This window comes from Naegleria fowleri, assembly GCF_008403515.1.
Source record: "Naegleria fowleri strain ATCC 30894 chromosome Unknown tig37, whole genome shotgun sequence".
Lineage (NCBI taxonomy): Eukaryota > Heterolobosea > Eutetramitea > Acrasida > Naegleriidae > Naegleria > Naegleria fowleri.
In genome coordinates this window covers 232,123-255,520 of record NW_025407969.1, presented here as the reverse complement: position 1 = coordinate 255,520, position 23,398 = coordinate 232,123, and the positions used below count along the sequence as shown (strand labels likewise).

Below are 23,398 nucleotides of genomic sequence, written 5' to 3'. Positions count from 1 at the left end.
CAATCACAAGAAAAGTTTTTTGATTTTTTTAAGAAAGCTTGAATTGGAGCGATGTGGATATGATTTCGAAAGTGGTGGTTGATCAGTGGCAGTGGCAACTTCTCGTTCTTTCCCTTTCAAATATCCACTTAGACTCACAATTAGCATTATATTTCCTCAAACCAACTCAACACCAAGGGTAGTTCGTAATATTTGGGCGGGAAAGCTCTTTTCCCGCCTCCTAAAAACAAAAAAATACATGCAAATGGAAGAATCATCCTCTTCTTGGGCTGGACTGTCCTTTTCGAAATCACCCTCTTCCTCATCATCGACGTTTTCTCCTTCGTCTGTGAGCGGCGGGGGTGTTCGGTTTAGCCTTGCAAATAACCTACAAAATGATCACGATATTGCACCCTCACCTCTCAATTCTTCCAGTGAGGGAAGGTGCTTTTCATCGTCCAATGAACAAGACAAAGAACATGTAAAAGAGCTTCCTCACTTTCCATTATTTTCCTCCACGATAAAGGTAAGGAATTTTTGATCATCCTTTCGGTCAATTCCAATTTCTTTTGCCGTTTCTATCAAATTCAAAAAAATAGCCTGTGGAAGATCAACATTCTGCTTTTTCCTCGTTTTTATTTGCAGACACTCCGATACGAGGAAATGACAACACGGAGGCTCTTCTTAAACTAACGAATCATGCCGAAGAATTAAAATTAGAATTAGACATGTGGCGAAAGGCATATCGAGAATTACAAGCAAAACATACGGCACGACTTGAATCGATATTCAAAGAACAAAAACAAAGAGAGGAAGAATTGCGTGAAAAATATGAAGAAGAGAAAGCCTTATCTTTGAAGTGTGTCTCAAAAGCTAGTTATGTCATTTTAACTGATTTGAAAAACCTAATGTACATGCTACGACATCAAAGCATTGAAAATATTTATGAAATGATCAATAACGATCTGATTGAAAAAGATCTTGAAACAGATCAATTTGTTGCGACCTATAAGGAATTCAAAAATGTTCTGTCTAGTGTCTTCAAATCTCTATCTCATGAGAAGCAAACCAACAAAGACCACATGATCGTTATCAATAACTTAAAGAAAGAAAATGAACGCTTAGAAGCTGCTCTCCATGGCTATGAAAGAGAAAAGGTCCTTACTCTCGATTCACTCCGAGACAGTGATGACGATAGTGCTACACAAGAACGAATTGCTATGCTGGAAGAAAAAACAAAAACACTCGAGAACATTATCAAAGACCTCGAAGACAAGAGTGAAAAGATCAAAGCCGATAAAATAGAACTCGAGAAGCAAGTGATGGCTGAAACTAGGGTGCGTAAAAACATTGAAAGCAATGTTGAAACAATGACAAAATTGAAGATTGACGCTGAAAGTCAAGTGAATTACCTTCGTGATCAATTGCAACAAAGGGAACAAATCATCAAGACAAAACAAATGGAAATTGATAGAATTACAGATTCTCTGTCACAAGCAAATGACAAGTTACAAAGCTTGGAAAATTCTCTTGATAAACTAAAGGAAAAGTACGGAGACGAGAATTCATATGATTATTCTGAGCTGAGACAAGAATTGGAGGAAGTCACCAAACGATTAAATCATAAAACTCAAGAGAATGAAGACCTGATAAGATCATATGAAATGAGAATTGCACAAATGCAAATGGTCATCCAAGAGAGCCAAAAAGTAATAGACTTAGAGAGTAAGAAAACAGAAACAATCACAGCTCATCACACAGAATTAATTGAGGCGGTTGATCGCTTGAAGGTGTTGTTGCTGGAGTCGGGCGTAATAATCAAAAATACTAGGGATCATCAATCCGTTGTTGACAAAGCTGTTGAATTTATTTCTGTCAGAAATCATCATCTTTCTAACATTACAAGAGATTTTGAGCTTAGTAAAAAGAGACTGGAAGAGACTGAGAACGACAAGATAATTATCAAGAAAGAACTCGAGAATGTTATCGAAAATTTACAGCGAAAATTAAGCGAGGATGCCAGAGCAAGAGAAGAAGAACGTCTTAAATTTGACTCTATCGTTCATACACTTGAGGAGCAGCTTCAACAAAAGAGAGATGTATCCAACGAACAGGCACAGATAGCGGCAGAACAGACCAAGAGAATGACAAGAACAATAGAAAGGCTTCAAATCGATTTGGGAGAAAAAGATAAACAGCTTCAATCAGCAAATAATCAATTACGATTGTTGAGAGAAGAAAATGAATTCGGACTTTCTGCCCGAGACGAAAGAATTAGACAACTGGAAGAAACAATTTCAAAGAAGGAAGATGATCTTGCTAAAATGACGGTTGATCTCAACAAAGAAGTCGAACATCTCAAGAAGAAGATCAAGAAATTGCAAGGTGATAATGAAGCATTGCAAATTCGCGTGGATACAGAGAGAGCAAACTTAGCAAAGGAAGCTCAAGCGGCAACTCTGCAACTTGAAGAAGCATACGCGTCCCGGTTGCATGACTGTGAAATGAAAATGGATTCGATGAGCTCGCAATTAAGCAGTTATGCTCATCAAATCAAAGAACAAGATGATCGAATACTATTGTTGCTGAAAGAAAAAGAAGAGCTGATGAAGCGAGACGCAAACACCTCGGTTGAGAAGCTTCTGGAGGAGCAAATTAAACAGCTCCAAGATCATTATGAATCCGAAAAAGAAAAGTACCGATTGCAATATGAACATATGGTCAAGAAATACAAGAACTTGAAAGAGAAATATTTCAAGCAGTCATTGAGGCAAAACGAGTTACAGAACTATTTACTCAAACTCAAGAGAAAACACAAGAAAAAGAAAGAAGATGCAGACACTGTCGAGGAGGGGCAAGAAGATGCATTAGCTGTTGCCACCACATCCATGGATCAACAACATTCAAAATTTGCCACCACCAACATCAGTCCCATGAATAGTCAAATATTTGGAAATAATCTCTACAGCTCGTCGTCACCAGTGATACAAACAGAAGTTCCTAATAGGCATCAGCAGTATTATGATGCTCACCACATCTCCTCACAATTTGAAGATAGTGGATATCCTAAATTCATCTACCAACCTCCACCTCCAACACAACAACAACATTCTTCTCCTACTGTGAACGAGAACGCTCTTCCAACAACCTCGTTCTATCAGCCCATCAGTTCAGTTTCCATAACGAAAAAGAGTCCTCCAAATAGCAACAGTACTCTCAGCAACCATCACAGCCAACCATCCAGTCTTTCTCACACCACAAACACCTCACAAAACACAGCTCCTAAAAAGAAGAAAAAGTCAACAACGACAAATACCACATCAAGTCATACAACTACAAGCAGTCGAAGACCTTCTTCCAATCCTCACACAAGAAGGTGACCTAAGCTATATCCTCCACAATTACTCCCTCTAATAAAGAAGCCACGTGTGCTTTGCGTATTCACAAATAAGATTACAAAAAATTATCTCACATTCAACATGGGAAACGCTCAACAAGTAGGAGCTCTGCTCGGAAAGAAGGAATTTCCATATGATATTGAGGATGTTTATGCCGAGACATTTCTGTGGAAAGTACATCGTGGAAAAAGGAAATCAGACAATGAAGTGGTTACGATTTTCAAATTTGACTTTGATAACACCACTCCACAGGGTATGTTGAGTTTGTTTAAATTATTGATTTGGAAATTAATTTCTCATTTATTATTATTATTATAATAATAATTATATTAATCATCATCACGTTGAACGCCGTTTGAATAACTGACCATTACAAAATATTTTAGATAAAATCGAATTGGCAAAAGGAAGTCTCAAACGATTGCGTGCGATTCGCCATCCGAGCGTTGTAACCTTTTTAGAGTATGTTTTTGAATCGAATTGAAATGTTTGAAATATTCATTTGTATTAATTAATGCTGCTCATGACTGCATTCGAACGCATTCATTACCAACGTAGTGGTGTAGAATTAAGTAACACAATATTCATCGTAACGGAATATGTGGTTCCATTATCTGTTGAAATTCAAAATATCAAAACACAATTATCAGCTCCCGAGATGATCGCTTGGGGACTTTATCAAGTAGCTGTATGTTTTTCAAACATTATTTTCAAGATTATTGTCGTCAACTGGTGATCTCACCATAAACATCTAATGACATTTATATTCTTCAATACACATATAGAAAGCTCTCATGTTTTTGCACGGAAATAATTTATATCATTGTAATGTGAACATTGATTCTGTATTTGTAGATATCGGAGGAGATTGGAAGATCGGTGAGCTAGGTTTTTTAACATCATTCCAAAGCAGCAATGGTGGAGTAGTGAATCCTTCAGAAGCTGCATATGGAGTTCCTGTGAAAAGATTTTTCAATTACATTCCCAACAAGTACAGACCTTTAGAAGTTGCATCACAAAGGTTTGTTTTATGTGATGGCTATATTTAAATATATACTTAAAATATATCAAATGAAATTGGATAATTTGTATTTCTATTAGATGGGATTATGTGGATGCTAATCCTTCAAAAATTGATTCATGGGGATTTGCTTGCTTAATTTATGAAATATTTGAAGGACCAATGAATGTACCTGATGATTTGAAGAAAATTAATCTACCCAAGATTCCAAAAACACTTCGTGTGGCATTTGATCAACTCACTGATAAGAACGTTAAGATGAGATTGGAATTGTCAAACTTGTTGGAAAATCCATACTTTAATAATTCTCTCATTGAACTTCAACTGTTTTTGGAAAATATCACAATCAAAGATGCAATTTCTGTGGAAACATTTCTCAACAGACTTCCAGATTTACTACCACAATTACCACGAAACAACATGAAAAACAAAGTTTTGCCCAGTTTGATACAGCTGATCAAATTCGGAACTGCAGGACAAAAAAGCAATTGTGCCAATCATGAAACTGGGTACCTTATTGAATGAAGATGAATACAAGACGGTATTCATTCCAAAGGTTTTGGATTTATTTGAGATTGCTGATAGAACTGTTCGTGTGAATTTACTCAAAGGCATTGACCATATTGCTATTTATTTAACACAAGATCAAGCAGAGAATGTGTATGAGCACGTTTCAAAAGGATTTAGAGATACCTCACCAATTTTGAGAGAAATGACTGTGAAATCAATGATCGCTATTGTTCCAAAACTTAAAGAAGAGACCATTGACAACAGTGTCGTGCGATATATGTGGGCACTTCAAGGTGACAAGGAAAATGCCATCCGAACGAACACAATTATTGCATTTGGAAAACTTGCCCCAAACCTTTCTGAAAAAACTCGAAAGAGAATTTTGTTGGCTGCATTTGTGAGAAGCTTGAAAGATCCATTTGTGCATTCCAGATTGTCTTCATTGAAAGCACTTCTTTCAACAAAACAATACTACTCTGTCAGTGACATGGCGGTGAAGGCATTGCCATTTGTTGTGTCACTCACAGTCGATCCCGAAAAGCAAGTCAGAGATTTAGCATTTGTTGTGTTAAACGATTTTTTGAAAACCATTTCCGAAGTTTCAGAACAACCAAATTTCAATGAAATTATTAACAGTGAAAGAAATGCAGAGACAAATTCAACATTGACGAGTGGTGGCCAGAATCAAGGCGGTAGTGACTCTTCAAATGTTGGATCTGATTACTTCTCTTGGGCCATGAAATCTCTCAAAACCAAAGTGTTGGGAGAAAATCCAACACAACCTTCTTCATCAACACCATCAAGTGGCTCTACAAGTAATCAAACAAGCACGAGCAACATCACCTCTTCCTATGGCTCAACAAGTGCTCCACAAACAACAGGTACAACACCAATTTATAAACCTGTTGTACTTTCGAACAGCTCTACACAACCTCAACAACCACAAAGAACGCAATCACAGCAACAAGATCCATTCAGTCAAATGACTGCCAGTCTTCAGGCAAAATCGAATACATCTTCTTCTCCAAACATGAATAAGAAATTAGAGCCACAAAAAGCAACCAATAGTTTGAAATTAGCAAAAACGACAAATAATGATCCATTCGATGACTTTTTCGACATGTCAGACGACAGTGGCACTAATTCCAACGCTTTGGGAAATATGACCACTGGATCTTCAGATCTATTGGATGATGATTGGAGCAGTTGGGATAATTTGGATTCCATTGTGCCCTCTTCATCGAAACAATCCTCACAACAACCAAACAAAACGACTTCTCAACCCTTAAAACTAAGTCACTCCACAACAGGCACAACAACAGTGAACAAGAGCACATCGAACACAAGTAACAACAATTTGTTGGAAGATGACTTTTTTTCCTCCATGCAAAGTAATCCACCAACTTCCAAAAAAACAAATCTTATGCAACCAACCACAGCGACAACTACATCAACGAATGCGAGTGTTCAACAGAATAGAACGAGTCCAATGCCAACGTCAGGAAGTACTTCCAACAAGACACAAAACACAGCCAACAAGACAACAACCTCTTCACAGAATTCCAATAAGAAAACATCGAATGCCAACAACGGTTGGAGTGATAACTGGGAAGAATGGTAAAATGTCATCATTCATGACACAAGTGTCCAATAAATTCATTCTCGTGATGAATGGAACAAGTACTTATTTCGAAAGAAAAAAATGTTGCAACAAGCCTTTCGATCGTTCATGTCATCATCCTCGGATGGAGACCACCACCGATCGGATTGGAACAGCCACGATGAGAACAACTCATCTCGGAATCTATTCGTTCCATCATGGATGAAAGAATGGATGAAAGTGATGAACAACTCAAAGAATCATTCATTGAAATCAATGTTTGAGAAGGGACAATATGGAACCATTTTGGAGCGCATTGATGAGTTTGAAAAAGCAAAATCGTTCCGAACCGAGAAAGACAATTCTTCGAGGTCTCATGATCATAACGGAGAATTAGTAGAATTAAGAAACGATATATGTTATTTATCCTTCATGATTGATAAAGTCACTTGCTCCATCTTGAACAACAACCCTTCACTCCGCGTATTGAATGACGAGGGCTCAGGAAAAACATCATCCAGTGATGCACTCGAAGGCTATATTTCTCATCTTCATCGAGTTTTGGATGCTCTTTCCAGGAAGGATACGCTTTCTCATCATGATATGGTGTTTTTAATTTTTGGATTGAAGGCCTATGTCATCGGTGTGTACAATAATCTTGTATTGAATCATCAATCTCCAGCACATGAAATGACAATCAAAGACATCATTTATTCATTGAATAATTCATTGCAATTTTGTTTAAATATTGTGCTGAAGAAATTTGTGAGAAAAGAGTTGAAAGATTTTGATTACTTTGACTCATTGCAGGACGCTATCGAACAAAACTTTTCTGGATACTTGTTTGAAGACCAAGAACAATTGGCACCCAGAACAAAAAAGAGGAAAAAATCTTCATCTATTAATTTGCCAATGATTGATTACTCTAAAACTTTATTAGATTATTTGGATTTTGCAGATACTCAATTAATTTATCCATTTCTGAATTTGCATGTACATATATTCAAAGCTTTTAATTATCTCAACTCTTTACTTTTGGAGAAAAGAAAATATTCCAAGATTTTAAGGACCTCATACATATCGACAACCAACAAGGGAGTGGTATCCACTGTACTGAAAAAGCTCACCAATTTATGTGTACTCAACAGTTGTACCAACTTGGAAATGGCCATTTTGGAATGTGAAAGAACAAATAATATTCATATTGTTCTAGCATTAATTGAGGAGCGAAAATTTGAAGAAGCAAAATTTCTTTGTAATTGCATGACTGATTACATTCCATCTCTTTTCCTTTTAGGAATTATTTTCTTGGAAGAAGATAATGTCAAGACCTCTAAAGAATATTTTTTACAAGTCACACAGCTTGCTCAATCACAAGACAGACATGAACACACCTATCTTATTCATAGTTGTAAATTAATCTCTCTACTTTGTATTAAGGAATGGAATTTGGTCGATGGTTTAATTTGGTTCCAAAAGGCCTGTGATCTCGAAAAAACAGAAAACGTTCAATCCAAAGTAGAATCGATGTACAATATTTGCAAAATTAAGGAATGGGTTGGAGAATTGTATTCCAAACGAAAAATACTCAAAGACATTTATCAAATTTTGACAAAAAACCACTCTAGTCTCTCTCCCTCTGAAAAGGAACACATTTCTATTAATCCAATACTCATTCTTTATCAAATTGGACTCTGCGTGCTGAAGGAGGAAAACTTTCAAAATGCATGCCAATGTTTTGAATACATTCTTACAAACCTTCTCTCAGTCAGTGACAATGAAAAGTGTTGGGGAAGATTGAATCAAAATCCAGAAAAGACCCATCCAGATGAGCTCGTTTCTCCTCTCATATTACTTCGAGTTTATATTTATTGCTTACTTCAGACCTATAATTTCGAGAAGGCACTTGCATTGTGTGACTTTGTGTTGAAGAAGCTAGGAAGTGATTCACCAGATATTTGGCCTTTCAAATTGTACAAATGTGATGCGTTGATGGCTCTTGAACGACCACTCAGTGAGTGTGAGTTGGTACTTGACTCTGTTTTGCAAGGAAAAGACAATAGTAGCCTTTCTAGAATTGTAAAATCCATCATTTACAACAACAAGGCCCTCATTCTTATTTGTAGACATCAAGAAAGTGACGCCATGAAATTGTTAAAGAAAAGTCTAGCATTACTTCCAGAGAAAGCGTTCAACGATGACAACTTTAAAAAGATCATGTACGATCTACAAGCAAGCATTACCTTTAACATCACAACTACATGCTTGGCATTGAATCAATTAGAAGATGCTGCTAAATGGTGGTTTTCATTTAGAAAGATCCCTTTCTCAACACATGTCACTTCCGAGCAATATTCTCAACTCTTTACTGAATTAGAACAAAAACAAACCATGAAATCCATTAAGGGAGATGTTGGCAGCACCACACACATTGACGATCTTGATGATTCAACCTTCATGTTACTCTCTCATGTGACAGGAAAATGTACAAGACAACAACAAATTGCTCTTGACTTGTTAATGCTCAAGTTGTATAGCAAGCATTTGGAAAAGATGGAAGACGTGTGATTCAATGGAGAGTAATAACAAAGCTTCAATGGAATGATGTTCTCACAACATAGCTTCCAAAAGACATATCACCGTTCGTAATTGTCACTTTCACAAAATTTTCCGAAGGTGTTTCATATATGTGAACAAAAAAACACAAAATGGTTCCAACACCTTTTTCTTCGCCATTGCTTGTGGATACAAAACCTCTCTTTCCAATTCTTCCCTTCTTGCACGAAAATTTTGAAATATTCCAGAATTCAACAAATTATCACACGAACGGAACCAATTCATCATGGTTGTATTCGGAGTGGTTTGGATGGATTGGTGTTGCTGTTTGGTAGGTTTGATGACACTACTTTGGAGCAGCAAATCATCATTATCAACACGTAACTATTCATGGTCGTAATCTTTGTGAATTTTATGATTGAATTTGTTGACAAATGGTTTTGTTGATGGTCTTTCACAACAACAGCATTCTCACATGGGGAACCTTTACAGCTCCGCTAAAAATCAAATACGTCCGAGATGTCAATTTTGATCCCATGATTTACCAATTCTACTTTTCTGCTGTTGTCTTTCTTCTCAGTTTTCTTGTTCTTGCTTGGAATGAATGGTATTTCTCTTGGTATGGTGTGGCAGGTGCTGCCATTTGGATTCCTTCTTCAATCTTCTCAATTGTAGCTGTGGATAAATTGGGTTTGAGTGTGGCTCAAGGATTGTGGAGTGGAGTGGTTATTCTTACAAATTTCATATGGGGTGTGACGTTGTTTGAGAGCAAAATTGGAAATTATTATTTGACTGCTTTGGGATTGGTGTTGATGATATTGGGAATTGTTGGAGTTGCCACTTGTAGTAAATGGAATGTTATTACGACAACAACCAATAAGGAAAATTCAACAACTAAGGAGGATGATCTCGAGAAGAAGGGACTCATAGAGGATGAAAGTTTGGCGAGTGTGACAGTCACTCAACATCATTCTCAAGAAACAACGCCGTTATTTGGAAAAAATCAATCCTATGATCCTGCAATGAATAATGATAACACAACACCAAACTATGGAGGAGTTATGAGTCACCTCGATCATCTCATTGCTCAAGAAGAGGCTTCTCTCCATGATCATGCACAACAGGAATCATTGATTCATCGAGGTGACGCTTATGGAGCTTACCCATCAAGTTCCTTAAATGCCACTAAGGAAGAATACATGAACAATGACGACATGAATCGTCACAACAAACGAAAGCAACGCATTCTTGCTCTCCTTAAAAATTCCAAAGATTACTTTATTGGAATTCTGGCAGCAGTTGCTTGTGGTATTACGGGCGGATCAATGTTTGTACCCTCACGATTGGATAGTGACAGAGGAAGTGTCTATATGGTTGGATTTGGAATTGGATCTATGGGAATTACAAGTATCATGCTCGTGGTGTATTATTATTATTATTTCTTTCGATACAAGAAGGAGTTGAGTTTTTATCCAAAGTTGTCCATCTTTCCTTGTTTAACCGCCATGTTATGGCAAACGGGAAACTTTTTTGCAGCTTTTGTGAGCGCAGGACCACTAGGATTGACCATTGGAATGCCACTGACAGAGACGTCCTTGGTGGTGGCTGGTTTGTGTGGATTGATTTTCTTTAGAGAGTTGAAAGGATGGAAAGCGATTGTTCAGTTCTTTGTAAGCACATTGATCATGTTGGTTCCTGGGTGTATTTTGTTGGCCTTGTTCGGAAAGACTTGAACCTAAAAGGTTATGAATGAACAGATCTGATGAAGACATTTGAGAGGTCTCTCAAAAACAAACAACACATCGAGTAAGGTGTTTTTCCTTACCAAAAAATAAACTTCAAGTTTGTTGGATTTAAATAGTTAACTATTGACTGTTGTAAAACGACTTGAGTTGTTCTCGGAATGAAGCGTTCGGGCAAGTGACACTTCTTTGGTTTTTCACATGATGAAACACTTGTTCAAAACTCAATCCATAATATTTCATGATGTATGAAATCACTGTGGTAGAGCTTCGGCTCACTCCCATATTACAATTTACAATGGCTTTACCGTTTCTCTCATATGCTTGTCGTAAAAATTCGTTAGCTTGATCGAACAAGTTCGAAATACTGTGTGAAATTGTGTCACCAGTTCCTAACTTTAAATAGGAATACTTTTTCACTCCTGGAGCGACTTCCAAAAATTCCAAATCATTGGAAACTTCCTCCGCCATATTTAAAATATATGTAATTCCTAAATCAGTGAGTTCAACATCACTCGAAGCACTTTCCTTATCACCCAAATATAAAAAGTTTTCAATAATTTCTGATGGATAAATTCCTTGATAACCAATACCTGTTTCTCGCAATGTCAAAAGAAATCCATACTTGTCACAAAACGATTTGTAACTTGTCAACACTATAATATTATCTAATTTTCCTTCCCTTCGTAACAATTCACTCAACAATAGAACAGGATATCTTTTCATGTCACTCAATTGAATCGGAGTAGAAAATTTCATACACGATGGTAAAAACAGCTCACAATTAGGATGAACTTCATGTGTGAATTTTTCAATAGGTGTTTCAAGTGGTGGTGGAAGAGTCGTATCGCATTCATCATTACTTGTTGCCATACTACTGGAACACAAATCCTTGTTCCCACAATTATTAATTTCATCACCATACAACAAAATGGTCTTGTAGGATAATCCTCTCAATTTAAACAGGGAATTCTTTCCGAATAGTGTATTCAATTTTATGGTAATTAAATTTTCATCCATTCGTTCAGCTGTGGTTGTTCCGTTGACGAGTTCCAACAAACTTTGAATCATTTCCGATTCTTCCATTCCGAGTGAAAAACTCGCACGAATATGACTATCATCGTAATGACTTCTTGATCTTACATCAAAAATGGATTTTGATATTGCCACGTCTTGAGTTTTGTTGTAGAAATACGTTTGATCGACTAAGAGGACGTTGGAAATGTGTGGTCGAGACATTTTTTTAAATTATAATTTTGTGCTGAACTTGAACTTGTCCAAATCGGGCAAGTCAATTAGTAACATCTCCACAATTAAGAAAAACAATTTTTGCTTTTAAATCCGATCGAAAGACCGTGATTAACACATGGAAGAAACTTCATCCTTTTCAATTAATTCGGGGAGGGGGATCGAGAGCGTAGGCAATCAGACTTTTGCCTTCCATTTTGGGCCTAACTATAAAAGTAGCAAACCAAAAAAATGTTTATTGCAGGGTGGTTTGACGAAGTTGCAGATGCTTCACAACAGCTTTTGAAACAATATCTTCAAGAGTTTCTTTGAAATACGGAATGATACCACGACTACCTTTTGGAATCCAATTTTTGACTGTAGCTAATTCAGGAATTATGAGATTGTAATGTAAATGGTTGAACTAATTACATGGTTGATGTTGATTTCGTGCTCCGGCCATTCTGACAAAAAATTGCTTTCCTGCATAATATTTAACAAGAATCCAAAAACGTTTTGCAATATCAGAATACTGGTGATGACGCGGATCTCTATTATAATTTCGTAATTGGTCGAATATAAATTGCATGAAAAATGTATCCTCAAAAGGTTTTTTCATTTCTGGCAAACAAGGTTTACAAGTAGGTTCTGTTCTGAGATCTAATTTAACTTTCTTTTGTGGTGATTCCATCACATACTCAACATTCACTGACTCAAAATTCCAGGTTGAATCATAATGTTCTTGGGCTTGTCGAAATAATGACACTAATTCAGATTCGGTCTCAGTTAACTCTTTTGAATGAACCACTAACTTGCTAATTATTTCATACATGAGTAAAGGATACGCAAGTAAACTTTTAGGTGCGGGACGAACTCCATCAGCAATTTGTTGGAAAATAACATCTTTCTTTGAAATAATTTGATCAAGGTGGTTCATTGTAGATTGGCAATTATTGCAAATCCCGGTTGCTTTTGTGCCGAGTTGATTGCATTCAACAGATTTCAATTTGGTCCCTGTTTTAATTGCAATCGGCTTATAGTTTGCATTGAATATACAATCACCAAAAAGCAGCTCTGAATATTTATCGGATGGGAAGCCATTGCAATTAAATTTTAATTCCTGTGATGATGGAGTTTGAGGTGTTTGAAAAGTCGAAGTTGGATGAACTGTGAATGAGGATTGTTGATGTTGCCTCTTATTTCGATGCTTTACAGCACTGGGTCCGTTGTGGAACTGCATTTTTTTGCTAATTGCACTTTTTAAGTTAGGCCCAATATGGAAGGAGAATCTTTGATTGCGTTGCTGGTAGCTACGCTCTCGATCCCCTCCCCGAATTAATTGATGTGAAAAAAAGTAAAATAAAAAAATGCTTCCTTCCATTCACACTCCGAATCATGATCAACGGCATCTTTGTGATGGTTTATGGATCTTGTATTACCACTGTGTTTCGAGTTTGAGTTCATTTTCAAGCATGGAAGCTCACGGAGTCATTCAAAATACAAAATTTATAATCGATGATGAATCGACCCATTTCAGGAAATCGAATGACTCGAATTCAACAAACACAACATCACTCTCTCGTAGGCAATACAATTGTACGGATTCTTTGATCACGTGTCGTGTCGAGGGATATTTGCAAAATGTGTCGCTGAGACATGTCTTTTTATTAATGTTGAGAGAGAAATTTCTGGAGGAGGATTATCGAGAGAAGTATTTGATGAGTGTAGGTAGGATTGGAGAATTTCTCGAGATTTTATGAAGTATGGAATTATGAATTTGGAACTTGTTTCCGTATTTACATTTAAATATTTGATTTTATCATGATGACGCAATACTTGAATGTTCATTCAGGCATCTGCTGAAACGGTGACTCTCATTGGATTAATCGCCAAGAAATGTTTACGGCTATTGGAAGAGGGATTTAAATCTGAAGAAATCATTCAAGCATTAACTGTATTTTGTGAAACATGCATTCAAGAAATTCGATCACATTCTATTGCCATCAAGGAAAATGAAATGTATTCGTTTTTGGACCGCATTCACAAAAAAGCAATTCAAGGAGAAAACGAACCTCTTCGACTTGCAACAGAATCTCTATTGGCATTGCCATTAGAGACCTTTTCACGAAATGGCACGACTCTTTCTCTATTCATTAATAACGGACGAGTGAATTGCTACAAATTTATGGGAACAGGAAGGAAAAGTTTTATCTGTCACGGACTCGTGTTGCCTGTTCATTTTTCTAATCTTTCAAGTGTTGGATTTGCTGTGGAGGTATGTGCTCATTCTAGTTGAACATTCGTTGTGAAAACTCTGAACACGCAACAATACAGGGGAAATGTCTATTCATTGAGGGTCACTTAATGGACAGCAACGTTTTGAATTTTGTGCAGGAAAATTATATCAAGATCGTATTTTGTTCAGGAGAAATAGCTGAACCTCTACGAGACCTTTTCACAAATCATCAAATTTGTTACATGTATCATATTTCACAAAAGGATGCAAACAAAATTTTTCACATTTGCAATATTATGCCGCTTCCTTCAATATTTTTGGAAGAATTATTTTCAGAGGAACAACATTGTGCCCAAATCTCCATTAATCCTTTAGAAGGATTTGAACACGAGAACATTTATCACAACTCAACGGACAAGTATGTGACCCTTCTTGGCAAGAATTTCACAAGATCTGTTATCTCATGTGTCATTTGTTGCAGCAGTTTGAAAGTTCGTCTCTATGAAGAAAAATATTGGGAATGTATGATATTTCTTTGGAATTGTTTAAAGCACAAAGAATATACAGCAAACAAATTGAACACTCTCACTCAATGTATGCAAGTAATGGAATCTTACTGCGAAACGTTAGAGAGAAAATCGACACTTCCTCCAAACACTTTCCATGAGAGCCTTAGAGACATGATTTGGATTGCTCTTTCCACATCAGGATTAGAGTATAGCAAATGCACTTCGGTTACTCAAACGATTTGCAGTGGTCAACCATTGGAAAGTTCAGATTCAATGTTGGAGAATGAAACAGATACTTTCTCGCTTGAGCGAATGTTTGAAATTGTGCATAACATGTTTTCCATCATCTTGAATACGGATATTGTTATCAAGTGAGAAGGTTCAGCATGTTATGGTAATTATCATTTCAGATTCTTCCGTTTCCTGAAGAGCCTCTGCATTTGATGTGATGTCAGCACTGTTCATACTGACATTGTTTGATTCAGCCTTTGCAAAATCATTAGTTGTTTGTTGCTTAGAGTCATGATGAAATGATTGTCTTTCTTTCAGTTTGACGTTACACATTTTCACCACTTCAGGTTTGTCATTGATGAGCTTTTCTTCCTCCACTGTGATGGAATCCTCAGGACCCCAAATAATCTTGTTTTTCTTTTCAGGATGTGCATCATTGGTCGCACTCTGTACTTGATCAGACTTGAGTTTTAATTCTGTTTGATTAATATTGTCAACCTTAATAATGAGGGGTTTGTTAGCTTTTGATGAGGCAGGAGACAACAAGGCTTCAAATACTTCTTTTTTCTTTTGATTGGAATATAGAGAAGCACCTTTCTTGATTTGCTCAATAACAAAACTCCTCACAAAAGGTAGATCAGAATCAGTAGCCACTTTCTCTCTTGAAAATATGGATGAAAAGGAGTCACAATTTCTGGCATTTGAATGTATGGAAAATAATTGATAAGTCCTCTCAACAATCTCTTCGTTTCTGCTTGATTTTAACACATTCAGAGAATTTTCAATTCTCTCAAAGAGCTTATCTTTCCAAGAAGCTTGTACGTAAATGTCCAGTAATGAACTTAGAATACAGCATTTTACACTAGAGTCTACATCGAGCGGCGAATTTAACATATCAACGAACAAGTCTACAAGGTGCTCTCCAGCTGGTAGCCTGGAGCTTTTATCCTCTGTTGTGTTGTTCATGCCTTTTAAAACACAAATTGCAATAGTGAAAATGGAATTAGAGAAGTCATTTTTCGATCCATGTACCGCATCTTCGAGGATTCTAAACAAGAAAGTAGATACGAATTGAATGGTATTCTCCTCTTCACCAGTTTGCAAGTTCAAAATTGTTTGTGTAAACTTGTTGGTGGCATTTTCAGAAATGAGTGGCTTTCCTTCCATATTTCTTTCATTGCCTACAACTTGGAGAAATTTGATAAGTGCTGTTGAATACCATTTAAGATCAATGGAACCATATTTTTCGAGAATGATACTGACATATCCAATTATTTCTTCAGCCATGTATAGATCGTTTACAGATATCACATGTTTCAAACATTTAGTGAGCCTTTCCACAATCAATTTCACATTTTTCTTATTGACCATCTTCACTAATAGCCTGGTGGTTAACTTTTGAATGGTTTCATCATGACTATCTAAAGAATCAATAACCATGTCTTGGTGTTTTAATACCAGTCCTGGATTTGATTTAAGAACCATTCTTAGCATTTCAAGAGAAACATATCTCGAATTTACATTTTTGAAATCTTGATTCCAAATATACCGAGTAACAGCATCAAATATGAAATTGAGAAGTTGAGGAGAGGGATAAATATTGGTTGCTGTTTTGATGCATTGAAACATGACAGCCGTTCCAATATCGTTCTTTGCTTTTTCAGCTCTCTTGTAAGTTGATTTAATAATTTCATACATTTCTTGGCTTACTTGTTTGTTGTATCGTCCCAATAATGACAAACATTGTAGAGCTTTGATTTGAAACCAAGGAGCTGGTAACTTTCCATAGATATAGTCTGTGAAAATATTGCACTCTATAATTTGGTTCAATATTGATACTACTACTTGTGAGAGTTTTAACACTCGTTTGTCGATATGTTTCAGTTCGTATGGAATAATTTCGATTAACTTTTGTGATAGATACTCTTTCTGTTTTGAAATTAATTGGATGTGACAGTCTGCGGCATAGTCGCACAAGAAACACATTGCAGCGTGCAGCACAGAAGTATCAAAGTCGTTAAGTGACAAATCAATATATTGCAAATAATTTCCAGAAAAAGAGTCGTCATTTGAGGCGCCAACATTGAAACATTTTCTCTCTCTTTCCATTAAATAGAACGAATGAAGTGTAGATATGGCTCGTTTTCTCACCTCTGACCTTTGATGTTTTAACAGAGGGACAACAAATGGCAAAATTGCAGGAATTGTTTCCAAATTAATTAATTTAGCCGAAGCAATTAAGGCTGATACCACATTCAAATATCGAGGACTTTTTAAATCTTTCTGAATGACATTAATCATTAGAAGCATTAATTCATGATTTCGATGCAACAACAAAGTCAACGCCAAATATGCCAGTCGCTTCTCATACACTGACAGGTCACTTAAAGCACAAAAATTGACAACATGAATAGCTGCAAAGTGCTCAGTTGAGTGTCCCATCATCTCGCAATAGAGAAGCCTCAAAATGACTTCTTTCATTTCATATCGATCATTGATCAAATTGGGATTTTGTGATAATTTCGTCCTTAATTCCTTCTTCATTTTCTGTATTTCCTCATACTCTAACTCACGACTCTGAACCTTTCCAATCCTCTCAATGAATTGAGCAAACTGTTCAGAAATGGCATCAAAGTTGGAGTGAGGAGCAGCCGATGCTAAGGCTGATGATAATATATTTGAAGATGAATTTAAGGTAGAATTGATAATGACCGATGCACTGCCACTACCACCAGCGCTGGCAGTAGTGGTAGTCGGTGTTGGTATGAAATGTTGGCTCACCACAGAAGAAGCCTGAGAAAATGTGGCGGAAACCAACTCGGTTATTTTGAACATTTTTTTGTACACGAAATGGTCCATTGAATTGGATTGGTAGAAGCTTCTTGATGATGCTTTATACTCACCACTGTTGTTTGATGAGTTTCATTGCTAGGTATTATAATTGAACTGTACTGACTACCTCGAGAAGAGACTCATGAGTCATGTTTTATTGCAAACGGCATGATGATTCGCCTAATTAAGCTTTAAAAAAATGAATTCCGAACAATCAAGGCAATTTCCACCATCATCATCGCCAACAACAGCAACAATAAATTATCAACAACAACCACAAACACCCTATCAACATCAACAACAAAATGTCATTCAACCAAAAGGAAAGGAACCTTTTGTATTTGCAAAGGATCCAAACTCTATCAAAGTGGAAGGATCATCAACGATTGAAAAAGTCGCCAAGGTTGGCAGGCTGATGTATCAATGGCAAACCGAGAATATGTATGAATTACAACCCGAAGATAATGTTGCAAGGATGAAATTAGCCAATCAAAATTCCAATACAATTATGAAGGCTTTTGTTGTGTCGGGTCTTGTTTCATGGGTAGCCACTGTTGGACACAAGAAAGACGTTTTTTACTATCCTTTACGAGCATATATCATTAAACAAATTTGTAGAGTGAGACCCTATCGCTCATTGAATCCATTCACATCGCTCGCTATTCAGGCTGGTATTTTTGCGTATGCTTTGGGATACATCGGAAATGAGAGAATTGCTGCTTATACGTATACATTTTCTCAAGTTTGTACTCCATATGGATACATGATGAGAAAGTTGATGTCCCAAATTGATGACCCAAAGCACAAGTACAAGCCAGCTATTTTGACTGCACAACAGGAATATGATGCTGAATTTGAGAGAAAGATGAATGAACTTTTACACAAAAAACCTTCCGATATTAATCATCACGAAGAGGAGATGCACGAGTCATCTACCACTAGATCTGTAATTCCGCCTAGATACCAAAGAAAGACACGAATTAATAGAGGTTTTTCACACGAGGAGAAGGTCAAATCGAGCCCTCACGATCTTGACAATCACTATTCTGATGAACCTGCACAGGAACAAAAACACTACGAAGATGAACATTAATATGATGCCATACATGTGTGCACTTTTATCTGATCCTTGTAAATACCTGTTGGACAGATGATGTATTAGTTGAAATTTTTGGCCATTAACCATTTAGCTATCTATTTTTTAATGATGAACAGCTGGTTTGATTATTCTGCTCATGATGGGAATTAAGGTAATTTAACGTAATAAATTAATGTGTTTTTAATGCTTTTTGGAAGATCATCAATCCTCAATAAAAAACAGTGTCAGGAGTGGAATGTCGTTCAAACTTTCTAAATTCTTCCTGTTTACCCAACTCGCCCCACAAATAATAGTCCAAATGTAAACTATTGATACCTGCATTGTAGGGTTCGCTATTGGCGATTCGAAGAATTTCTTCTGATGCATGAACAGCAAGAGCTCGTAACTCAACTTCTGGTTTGCTTCCATACTTGAATGGTTTTCCATTTTGAATTTTCAATCTCACTTCTTCATCGATTTCTAAAACTCCTGATTTTATCAGCGTTGCAGGAATAACATTGTCAACAAAAATTGTCATTTCATGAATATCTGGGAAGAAAAATGTTGGGTCCTCTTCGTGTAAATGGATATGTAATTCAGCGACAATTAATTGTGCTTTCTTATAGAGATAGACTTTGAATTTTTCGTGATTGACATTCTCATAGAGTGCACTGTCATCAAGTGCAAAAGGGAATACTTTCACCAATTCATTTACCACAAAAGCAGCTTTTCCAATCCCTCTAACATCACTATATTTCTCCTCGTGTTGCTTCTTTCTTTCATACTCTGCAATGACTTTTCTCATAAATGTGGCAAACGAGTCAGAGGATCGTTCTCTCAATTTTCTCGAAGTTTCGCTCAGTACCATCTTCAAATTCTCGGCAAATGGTTTCAATGAACTATCTTTCTGCACCTTAATTAATGGATATTTCTCGTGAGGAGCTTCTTCTTTAGCTGGTACTTGAAAGTATTGTTCCAGTGCGAAATAATTATCAGACACTTTGTCCATCATATCAACACCCAGGGATGAAATGGCAACATTTTCCGATAGAAAACAATTAATAAGACCTCTTTCAATAGTTTCACTTGCTCCTCTTGATAATTTCTCGTGTAATAATTTTCTAAATCCCGATCCAAATTGTAGTAATCCATACAAGCAACGATAATTAGCTTCATGATCCACAGAATCAAATTGGAAAGGAAGAGCACCTTTCTTACAAGCCTTTTCTTTAATACTTTGCAAATTTGGAATTAAATATTGTTCAATAAATTTAATAGCACCTTCCGTGCTGAATTTGACATGAGTCGTTTCGATGGAAGCTACTCGTTGGCAGCTTGATTTTACCATCTCAAAAGGATTTAACGATGGCACACCGGATGAAGAGTCAGAAGACATTTTTTTGTTGATCGGAACCGGAATTTGCACATTCTCAGTTTCAAATGAACACAGGACAAGATATGTGGTTGTCCCAGTATTATAATATAATATAATGGTGTATTATACAACAACAGCAGGAAGAGTTTTGCCACTGAGATTAAGACGTCGACGGATTGCTTGAAGGCGGAAATTACAAGAAAAAAATGCAAACCGAGCAAAAGTAAGTTTTTTTCTCGTTCTGCTCTATTCGCTCACGTTTCTCGTTCTCCACAACAATAACCATCATGATGGAAAATTATGAATTGCATCATGATGATTGTATGATGATGTAAATAGAAATTGCACGTTTTATTGGAAAATCGGAGCTTGTAGGCTTGGTGATCGATGTTCTCATTTGCATCAGAAGCCAGCCTATTCTCAGACTATCATGATCCGACACATGTATCCAAATCCGAGAGGCGCTAATTTTGTGGATCAAGACGGAATATTAAGACCATTCACGAATGAATTCTTGAGAGAATATTTTGATAACTTTTACGCTGATATATTCAAAGAATTGGAAACCAAACATGGACTGACCATTGAAGATTTATATGTTTGTGATAATACTTGTGAACACATGTTCGGAAATGTTTATATTTCGTTTGCAAATATTGAAGATGCCAAAAAGTGTTTTCAAATTATGAAAGGAAGGTTTTATGCCGGAAGAATGTTAGTTCCCGAGTATTCACCTGTTCTTGATTTTTCGGAAGCAAAATGTCGACCTTTTGAAAGGGGAGGAGAAGAACAATGCCCTAAAGGAGCTAATTGCAATAATATTCATCCATTGAAGCCATCCGAAGATTTGTTAAAACATTTACTAGGAGAAACTAGATATGAATTGTACAAACAGAAACATGAGACACCTACTCATCATTATCATCATGAACATCATCGTGGTGTTTCATCTGACTACAATGCTCAATATGCAGGAGGTCAACACCGACACAGACCACCACAACATAGAGATCAACAGCCACCACATCAGCAACCTCAATTTCCCACACCTCCCTCTAAACCTGGATTTGTTCCAAGAGGTGGCAATATCAGTGGCAACACTGGTGGAGGCAGATACAATGACAACAGAGGAGGTGATAATCGAAGATTTAGCTCCTCATCATCTGGGTCAGGAGGATATTACAACGAACAACATCAACAACAGCCTCATCATCGAGATTCTAGAGGTGGTGGAGGAGATAGGTATCCAAGATCGGATAATAGACCACCAAGCAACGATAGATACTACAATGCATCCACATCACCTCCAGGATCCTCTTCTGGAAGTGATTACAACAAGAGAAAGAGGAGAGAGGACTCTGATAACAATTATGGATCATACTACAAGAGAAATAAGGAATAATTTTTAAATTGAATATATTAATTTTTGTTGAAAATTAAATGAATTTCTTAGAAAAATTAGCTCAAGACTTATCAAAGGATTGTTGGAATTAGTGTAAATATGATCAGATTCGTCCTTAATTGTGGTTATTGACGTGTTGCATAAGCATCTCCACGTCAATTGTGCTTCTAGCTCCCGATTGATAACAACGGTAGTGAAAAACTTTCTTTGATTACAAATTTTATAGGTGAACTCTGAATCCATTAGAAGATGGGTTCTTCATTTGACATTTGACAAATCGAATCTCACTCGAGAATTAAAGAAAAAAATGAAAGTACAACATTCTCAGTCTCACTTGGATGATGATCCGGCTGCTCCCACCAAAAGCCAATCACTATCACAAAAGACAACTTCACTATTATCATGGATCAACCACCATCACCTTCACTCACCAACAACAGAGTCAAACTCATTCTAATTGATTTTCAATTATTCTCCTCTTCTTCATGTAATGATGGAATGTCTTTCGCTTCGGGCTCCCCAAGCGTTGAAGACTCTCATATTCAGCAACTTTGTGAATGGATAAAAACCAAATTTGAAAACCAAACCAAAGGATTTGCTAAATGGTTGTTGGCAAAAGAGAAATATTTGAAACAACTCCATATAGGAATAATTGTCCAATTAATCTCGAATTCATGGACGATCGATATTGTGTTGAGAAAATCGTTCTTTACTATTCATATAATATCTTTTGGGAATATCAATGGATGATCCAAAAAATTGATATTGAAGAATTGTGCAATAATAATCAAGAATTGCTTGCAAATGTTGAGTTTTGGTTACCTTTCAAAATTGGAATCTTGAAACTCATTGTTGACAAAAAATTGAAAGTGCTGGAATATATTCCAAAAGATGTCTTATTGGAATGGAAAGAAGTCATTTTAAATGCTCTCAAAAGTGAAATCCCATGTTCCTTTTGTAATATTCCCAAGAATTTTCAAGAAAACAGAGACTGCTTATTGGAAGCATTAAGAAATCGAAGGACAAACATGAAAGACCCAGTATTAGTTGATATTTTGGAAAAATATGCTGCTGAAAAAAAAGATCGAGAGATGATTATGATGGCCATTTCAAAAGATGAAAGATATTTGAAACATTTTTCAAATGATAGAGATATTATATTGGCCCTAATTTCACATTATCACAAACACCTTAAACATGAGACATTTGATTTCTGGTTGAAAGGTATTTCTAATTCTGTAAAAGATTTTGGTTTCGTGTTGAAATTTATTTCTGAAGATGGTAGAAATGATAGAGATTTTATGTTGAAATTACTTCAAAACCCTCTTGATTATGTCTTTGAAATTGCCTCTGAAAAATTGAAGTTTTATTTTGGAATGTGTGAAAAAAAAATCCTCCAGAACTGGAAAGAGATTTATGGGAAACAAATGATAGGAATGATAATCCAAGACATATAAGTGTAAATTCTGAAATAATTTCTGAATATGCGAAAAGATGTGGAATTATTTCAACGTACTTTCTTGATTATCTTTGCGAATACTATTTGGATGGTCAGAAGGTACAAGATCTCTCATTGGATGAAACTATTATGTTCTTTAAAGACCTGAAAAATCAGAGATTAGAATTTGAATATTTTGGATGTCATATTCCTGAATCTCTTGTTTTAAGAGAACCAATTCCACTATTGAAGATCAAATTTTCT

The 23,398-nt window shown here is 36.3% G+C and overlaps 12 protein-coding genes across 12 annotated transcripts; 8 read left to right on the top strand and 4 right to left on the bottom strand.

Moving 5' to 3' along the window:
• Positions 1-244: 244 nt before the first annotated feature.
• FDP41_004413 (uncharacterized protein) lies at positions 245-3,359 on the top strand (the record flags this gene model as incomplete). The annotated part of the gene is made up of 2 exons (XM_044707825.1): positions 245-505; positions 579-3,359. The coding sequence occupies 2 exons, from the start codon at positions 245-247 to the stop codon at positions 3,357-3,359; spliced, it is 3,042 nt and encodes a 1,013-aa protein (XP_044561227.1).
• Positions 3,360-3,458: 99 nt separating this feature from the next.
• Positions 3,459-6,529, top strand: FDP41_004412 (uncharacterized protein; the record flags this gene model as incomplete). Its single annotated transcript, XM_044707824.1, has 6 exons — positions 3,459-3,630; positions 3,764-3,839; positions 3,936-4,065; positions 4,163-4,398; positions 4,479-4,907; positions 4,984-6,529. 6 exons carry the CDS (start codon positions 3,459-3,461, stop codon positions 6,527-6,529), a joined length of 2,589 nt encoding a protein of 862 aa, XP_044561226.1.
• Positions 6,530-6,610: 81 nt separating this feature from the next.
• FDP41_004411 (uncharacterized protein) lies at positions 6,611-9,076 on the top strand (the record flags this gene model as incomplete). The annotated part of the gene is made up of 1 exon (XM_044707823.1): positions 6,611-9,076. The coding sequence occupies one exon, from the start codon at positions 6,611-6,613 to the stop codon at positions 9,074-9,076; it is 2,466 nt and encodes an 821-aa protein (XP_044561225.1).
• Positions 9,077-9,216: 140 nt separating this feature from the next.
• On the top strand, positions 9,217-10,797 carry FDP41_004410 (uncharacterized protein; the record flags this gene model as incomplete). Its single annotated transcript, XM_044707822.1, has 2 exons — positions 9,217-9,395; positions 9,531-10,797. The coding sequence occupies 2 exons, from the start codon at positions 9,217-9,219 to the stop codon at positions 10,795-10,797; spliced, it is 1,446 nt and encodes a 481-aa protein (XP_044561224.1).
• Positions 10,798-10,929: 132 nt separating this feature from the next.
• On the bottom strand, positions 10,930-12,045 carry FDP41_004409 (uncharacterized protein; the record flags this gene model as incomplete). Its single annotated transcript, XM_044707820.1, has 1 exon — positions 10,930-12,045. The coding sequence occupies one exon, from the start codon at positions 12,043-12,045 to the stop codon at positions 10,930-10,932; it is 1,116 nt and encodes a 371-aa protein (XP_044561223.1).
• Positions 12,046-12,457: 412 nt separating this feature from the next.
• On the bottom strand, positions 12,458-13,273 carry FDP41_004408 (uncharacterized protein; the record flags this gene model as incomplete). The annotated part of the gene is made up of 1 exon (XM_044707819.1): positions 12,458-13,273. One exon carries the CDS (start codon positions 13,271-13,273, stop codon positions 12,458-12,460), a length of 816 nt encoding a protein of 271 aa, XP_044561222.1.
• A 127-nt stretch (positions 13,274-13,400) lies between these two features.
• Positions 13,401-15,153, top strand: FDP41_004407 (uncharacterized protein; the record flags this gene model as incomplete). The annotated part of the gene is made up of 3 exons (XM_044707818.1): positions 13,401-13,757; positions 13,886-14,308; positions 14,368-15,153. The coding sequence occupies 3 exons, from the start codon at positions 13,401-13,403 to the stop codon at positions 15,151-15,153; spliced, it is 1,566 nt and encodes a 521-aa protein (XP_044561221.1).
• A 6-nt stretch (positions 15,154-15,159) lies between these two features.
• FDP41_004406 (uncharacterized protein) lies at positions 15,160-17,844 on the bottom strand (the record flags this gene model as incomplete). The annotated part of the gene is made up of 1 exon (XM_044707817.1): positions 15,160-17,844. The coding sequence occupies one exon, from the start codon at positions 17,842-17,844 to the stop codon at positions 15,160-15,162; it is 2,685 nt and encodes an 894-aa protein (XP_044561220.1).
• A 196-nt stretch (positions 17,845-18,040) lies between these two features.
• Positions 18,041-18,934, top strand: FDP41_004405 (uncharacterized protein; the record flags this gene model as incomplete). Its single annotated transcript, XM_044707816.1, has 1 exon — positions 18,041-18,934. One exon carries the CDS (start codon positions 18,041-18,043, stop codon positions 18,932-18,934), a length of 894 nt encoding a protein of 297 aa, XP_044561219.1.
• A 214-nt stretch (positions 18,935-19,148) lies between these two features.
• FDP41_004404 (uncharacterized protein) lies at positions 19,149-20,315 on the bottom strand (the record flags this gene model as incomplete). Its single annotated transcript, XM_044707815.1, has 1 exon — positions 19,149-20,315. One exon carries the CDS (start codon positions 20,313-20,315, stop codon positions 19,149-19,151), a length of 1,167 nt encoding a protein of 388 aa, XP_044561218.1.
• Positions 20,316-20,500: 185 nt separating this feature from the next.
• Positions 20,501-21,696, top strand: FDP41_004403 (uncharacterized protein; the record flags this gene model as incomplete). Its single annotated transcript, XM_044707814.1, has 2 exons — positions 20,501-20,517; positions 20,634-21,696. 2 exons carry the CDS (start codon positions 20,501-20,503, stop codon positions 21,694-21,696), a joined length of 1,080 nt encoding a protein of 359 aa, XP_044561217.1.
• A 602-nt stretch (positions 21,697-22,298) lies between these two features.
• On the top strand, positions 22,299-23,153 carry FDP41_004402 (uncharacterized protein; the record flags this gene model as incomplete). Its single annotated transcript, XM_044707813.1, has 1 exon — positions 22,299-23,153. The coding sequence occupies one exon, from the start codon at positions 22,299-22,301 to the stop codon at positions 23,151-23,153; it is 855 nt and encodes a 284-aa protein (XP_044561216.1).
• Between the last annotated feature and the right edge of the window lie 245 nt (positions 23,154-23,398).